The 5,957-nt window shown below is 34.1% G+C and overlaps 1 protein-coding gene across 1 annotated transcript; it reads right to left on the bottom strand.

Moving 5' to 3' along the window:
• Positions 1-1,037: 1,037 nt before the first annotated feature.
• LOC111402148 (bifunctional TH2 protein, mitochondrial-like) lies at positions 1,038-4,592 on the bottom strand. Its single transcript, XM_023030259.1, has 5 exons — positions 4,286-4,592; positions 3,747-4,161; positions 3,361-3,627; positions 1,455-2,050; positions 1,038-1,379 (listed from the first exon to the last, which is right to left on the bottom strand). The coding sequence occupies exons 1-4, from the start codon at positions 4,406-4,408 to the stop codon at positions 1,638-1,640; spliced, it is 1,218 nt and encodes a 405-aa protein (XP_022886027.1). The 5' UTR covers positions 4,409-4,592; the 3' UTR covers positions 1,038-1,379; positions 1,455-1,637.
• Between the last annotated feature and the right edge of the window lie 1,365 nt (positions 4,593-5,957).

The raw sequence follows: 5,957 nt of genomic DNA, 5'->3' as shown, positions 1-5,957 counted from the left end.
GACTTTGTCTCAAGAGGTTTGTCCCTTACACAATCATCTGATCCCTTTTTAATTGTTAGCGACGAGCCCGTGCGAAACAATGAGATAATTTTATAAGTATAAACAATGGTTACAAAGGGATCAAATGCAAATGTGATATATCCTTTCTATTTTTGAAAATTTGAAAATGTAAATAATAAATAAAAATAAAAAATGTAAATGGGGCAACAAATGAGGCAAGGCGACGAATCTATCCTTTCTATTTTCGAAAATCTGAAAATGTAAATAATAAATAAAAATAACAAATGTAAATGGGGCAACAAATAAGGCAAGCCGTCGCCTTGCTCCATCTAAGGCGGGGTGGGATAGGGCAGGACAACGGTGCTATGCCCCGAACCCAACCCACTTCCATCCCTATTAGTAAGTGAAACTATCGGATTCAAATTTAATTATGGAACTATTCGTTTTTTATTCTATTTGGTTCTCAAGTTCTGTATTATAATTAATTTTTTTAATACTTACAAAATTATATTAATTCTAATAATGATATGTTCAATTTTAACTCTTACAAAATAACGTATTTCAATCTTATGTATTTTTTGCGTCTCTCTTTGCTTAGTTCTTAAAAAATTTGATTGTTAAAATCACATAAAAAAGAAGATAACGAGCTCACAATAATTAAAAAATGCACTATCGAGCTTTAATTCAATTTCTCTTGAAGGATAGAAACAACATTAGGGTATGATAACAAATTTGAATAAAACTTAAGCTGATTTGATTAATTTAGACTTGAATTGAAAATTAGAAATAGAAAAATCATATTTTTTGGATTTGAACTAAATTAATTAGTTAGCAAATTTATTTAAAAAAATAATTTGAATTTATTTAAAATAAATAAATAAATTTAAAAAATTAGGAAAATTCAGTTCTTATTCGATTATTGGGTTCTTGATCTAAAACCAAGAACTGAACCGAACCCATCGACTCTCAATTCAGGAGGGCGGGAGGGGGGGGGGGGGGGGGGGACATAGCAGAATCTAGTAATAAGCACCATACTATTTCCAGAAAGCAGTTCAGATAGATCACAGAAATTAGGTGATAACAAGCAGCAGCAGTAAGATCTACTACTTTGGCACAAAAGATAAGATCACTAGTATCTTATACGAAGAGAGCTGCTAAATTTAGAAAAGTTTTCCGAAGCTTCTCTCCCAATATAAAGAGCAATCGAGAGAATCCGTACAATGACCATTCAATGCATCAACCATAATTCCATCCAATCCAAAATTCAAACAGCGAAGTACAAAAAAAGTATTTTTTACACTTGAATCCAATGACACTAAAGTAACTCATCTTCATCAGAGCAGCAACGGGAAATCTCAAAACCTCTGCAGATTGGAAATCTAGACAAAAGTTAATATGGAAAAAGTAATGCCAATATATATATAAAAAGGCTAAAACAGTAGTAAAAAACTCACATGGAATATCAGCCAAAAGAATCACATTTAAATTCCCCACTGTAGACCCTGTAATAAAAATCAAGGGAAGAACAAAGCTGATCTGTGGCTCACAAAAACACCACCAAGCTTGTATGTATGTATCCTATTATATTGACATTTCTTCATCTAAATTGTCATGAAATCCGTACATAAGTGCAAGTCTTATGAACCCTGAATAAACGCATGAATCTCTGTCCAGCTTGAGACAGTGTAAAGTACTCCAGATAGACCCTTCCAACTAGGTGAGCCATTGTTGACATCATGTTTCTGTTTCTTGACCACACCAGGGAACAAAGGAACAAAAGAAACACCAAAATGACTTCCCACCCGTCTCAGACTTGAACTTGAACCTATTACAATGCCAACATCTGCCTTAAGCAAGCAAAGCAAGTCACCCACTGAATCTCCAATATACACCGTCAGAGTCTTTTTGTCCTTGTCGCAGTTCTGCAGGATATTAGTAAATGCTTCAACTTTGTCAATGGGAGACTCGACCTGCTTAACAATTTCACCAGTAGAGGAAGATTCTTTGTAGATAAACTCGTTTGCATGTACATTCAGACTGTCTAAACCACCTACTTGAAATCATAAGAAAAACATTAACATAATAATAAGAGAGAATACTCCACAAAATAACATAAAAGAACTGAGACAATCCATTGGAATGCCATGTTCAAAGTACAGGTGATATATAAGAACACAGTCCGGAAGAAATGCTTTCCAGAGGACAACACGCAAAATTCTCACATACAATTATTCAACTCTTAAACTTTTGATACGGTGTTTCCATCTATTCTTCACTTGGTCTATCAGGAGCTTCTGCTGACCATGCGTCTTGCTAGCTTGTTGATTATTATCCCATAAATACATGATAATTTTTACTCAATGGTCCTGCTCTTTATAATATATTCATTTGTAGTGAGACTATGTACTATTACAAAATGGTGTGAATAGAATTTAGACGTAGACTACATACTATATAACTATTACTAATTTACAACATAAATCTCAGAGAGTTCTACAACAATATCAGAAATGTAGCGAGACTACATACTATAACAGTAATTGACATGAAACATAATCCAAGATGTGTACAACATCAAAAGCATATAACCACATAAATTCTAATTTCAGTGACAAGAGTGCATCAACTGTCTAATTGTTACTGACTGGGTATCAAAAAAATTAGGAACTTTAGTGGGAGAGAAAAGTGAACCAAGAGGCCAAGAGATTTTGAAAACCACATTTTCACTAAAAGCTAATTGTCCATCAGTCTCAGTTGCAGAAATTATTATTGATCCCTAAATAACGCTTTTACTGTTAATAATATAAAAAGAAAATAATCAAATTATAATAGTTTCTGATTATACAAACACCGTTCGTAGATAAATATATTCAGATCAGATAATAGAGGTTCTATAACATTGACCCCTAAAGAATTTTGGAGATGCACTTTCCCCATTGAAATTTGACGAAAATAAAATTGTATGTTGTTTAATTGTGGATGCCAAAATTTAAGTCACATACCAATAGAAAAAGTTGCACAGCTGAGTATAAAATATGGATTATTATTTAGACGCATATTACTGAACTTGTTTATGCTTTTATTTGTCTTTTTATATCTCTTCAAAAACTGGGGAGAATTATTTTTTTTTTTTTTAAAAAGGCATTATTTTTTCAAAAATTTTATAGTTAAGAGTGCACAGGTACTATATTCATGTATCTTTAGAATATAACAAGAAAAAACAAGCCAAACTCTACATGTGGAAAAATACGATTATTCTTCAAAAATAAATTCGAAGGGTTCAATCAGACAGATGGAAACCATATGTAATAGCCTTATGAGAATACAATAATTCCAGTTTCTGACTAGAAAAGAACTCACCAGATGAAAAGGCAGACCTAATGAGATCACCACACCAACAATAAGAAAGAACATGGATGTCTGTGTTCAACTTTTCATTCCTCGTGACACTTCGGAAGAAACTAGTGCAGCCATCTTGGAAAAGCAGGCGTTCCCCAGCTCGTTTTATGTCTTCAACATTCAGACCTTTAAGTACCCCAGAATCTATCACCCTCAAGTTTGCTCTTTTCTCAAACTCTGAAAGTTGCTCAAGAGCTTTATGCAGACCTTCGTAATTGAATTGTTCCGCTGCATATACAAGATTAGCTTTCAAGCTTTTGTCCATCCAAGTTTCACACCAATTGACACAATATAATTAAAAAATTGGAAAGCTTGAAAATTGTAGTAAGAAAGATACAATAGCACACCTTTATCAGAAAGCAAGATGCCCTCTATACAATGTTCATACTCTTCAGTGTACTGCTTGGAGAGTTCTCCCCAAGTGCTTCTCAAATCAGCTGAAGACATCCGAGCAATTTGATTTTCTGAAAGATTTTGATCTGATTTTGGGGCCATTATAATTGCAATTTCAGCCAAAATGGCAGATGAATCTACAATAGTGCATGTCAAATCAAAATCGGAAAACAAAATTAGACAATGTTCTGCTGGATTATGCTCTGTCAAGAGAGGAACAACAGTTTTCTGGGCAAGTGGCTGAGCTAAGAAGAACTCTATTTCAAGTTTCATAGCTTGATGGTAGAGCTTTTCAATGGTATCAAGCTCTTCGCCTGTCAAAGACACACTTAGTTTTTCCAGCAAGTCCTCAGTTTGCAGAGTCACAGCCTAAATTGAGAAAACAACAATGCAGAGTTGTAAGACCATTATGTATAAATTCCCTGTAGTTGGTGAAAATTTAAATTTGTGAACAGATGAACAAAGTGCATGGTTTCTCAGTAGTAAAACAAACCTGAAAAGCTTCAGAGGAATAATTGCTGATCCATTTCTGATAGGGATGAGGGCCTTCACTGGGATCAAGAAGTGCCTGCACCTCCTCACCTAGAAAGGCATAAAGCCTCATGCAGGGTGTCATAGCACCGAGAGTATAAGCAGCCAATTTCGTTTTCTCAAAAGGTGTTGCTAGTTTACCAGGGGCTTTCACTCCTTCAACCTTTCCTGAGGCTGTGGCCAGCAAAAAATCTGTATACTTCACAGTCGCAGCATTAGGAGCACTCTCTTTGGTCGCATCAATATCCCATTCCTGGGAATCACAATACAGAATAGGATACCTTGAGAAAAGAGAAGTTCATGTGCATGTGATCTGCAACTTGATTGTGAAACAGAGCACATCATATTGAATAAAATGATAGAAAACTCCCATTACAACAATGTTGACCATTATAGTGATCGTGCGCTCAGCCTATCAGGGCTTAAGCATCTAGATACAATTAGGAAAGCAATACCTATATAGTAATGTTTCTAAATACTTGAGCAAAAAAGCAGATTTTCTGTATCTAACATTCTTAATGTGATCCAGAAGCCTATGATCCTTGAAACATGTTAGGAGGTAAAGTGATGAGCTGAGGCAGCCCATAGCTAAGTGATATGGTATTAAGGCTGCACAAAACTCACAATTTGAATCGGACTATATCGAACACAACTTGAACTGAATTGAATCGAGCGATTCTTTTTAAGATAAATACCTGAATGGGTATTTGAATTGAGAACCGACGAGCTCGATTCGATTTTCAATTCTAGACCAGAACTCAAAAACCAAATAAGAACTGAATCTCCCAATTATTTTAATTTATTTATCTTAAATAAGCCAAATTATTTTTTTTTTTAAATAATTTATTAACTAATTAATTTAGCCTAAACCCAACATATATTTTTCTTATTTTTAACTAACCCAAGCTCAATTTAATCAAATTGACCTGTTTTACCAAAATCTATAATTTAATTGTAGCGTCATTTCTACAGTTCTGGTGATTGAATTGAAAGCACGGCTATGCCCCTATTCATTATTATGAGCTCGTTATCTTCATTTTTCTGTGATTTTAACAATTAAATTTATGAATAACTCAATAAAGAGAGACGTAAAAGATACATAAGATTGGACTACATTATTTTATAAGAGTTAAAATTGAACATATCTTTAGTTAATTTAATGTGGCGTTGGAAATATTAAAAAAAATTAATTATTGTATGGAACCCAGTAACCGAATGAAACCAAACCCGTACCGTTCCATAATTAAATTTGGACCCGATGATCTATTTACTAAATATCCGAAAATTCAAGTTCGGTTTGATTCTCTTTAGAACCAAATCGAATTGAACCACGTCCAGCCCTATATGGCATGTATCGACACATGTTTGACCTAGATGTGATGACAAGTAGCCAAATCAACAGCCTCTTCTTCTTTTTTCTTTTTCTTTTTTTTTTATTTTTTTTTTTAAATTTTTAGGAAACAAAGTTCCACAAAAAAAATGAAAAGAATAGCACATTTGGCACAAGTTGGCACTCTGGTTGGGAAAATATGGAAATTCCAACAGATGGAATTTGACTCAGAGAGCCAGAATTCCTTCTTTGGCCCTAAGCAAACTCCCAGAAGTCACCTTCAGTACAAGATTCTTCTTTCATC

This window comes from Olea europaea, chromosome 10 (genome assembly GCF_002742605.1).
Source record: "Olea europaea var. sylvestris chromosome 10, O_europaea_v1, whole genome shotgun sequence".
Classification (NCBI taxonomy): Eukaryota; Viridiplantae; Streptophyta; class Magnoliopsida; order Lamiales; family Oleaceae; genus Olea; species Olea europaea.
Note: the sequence above shows the minus strand (reverse complement) of the source record. Positions and strands in the feature narration are given on the sequence as shown.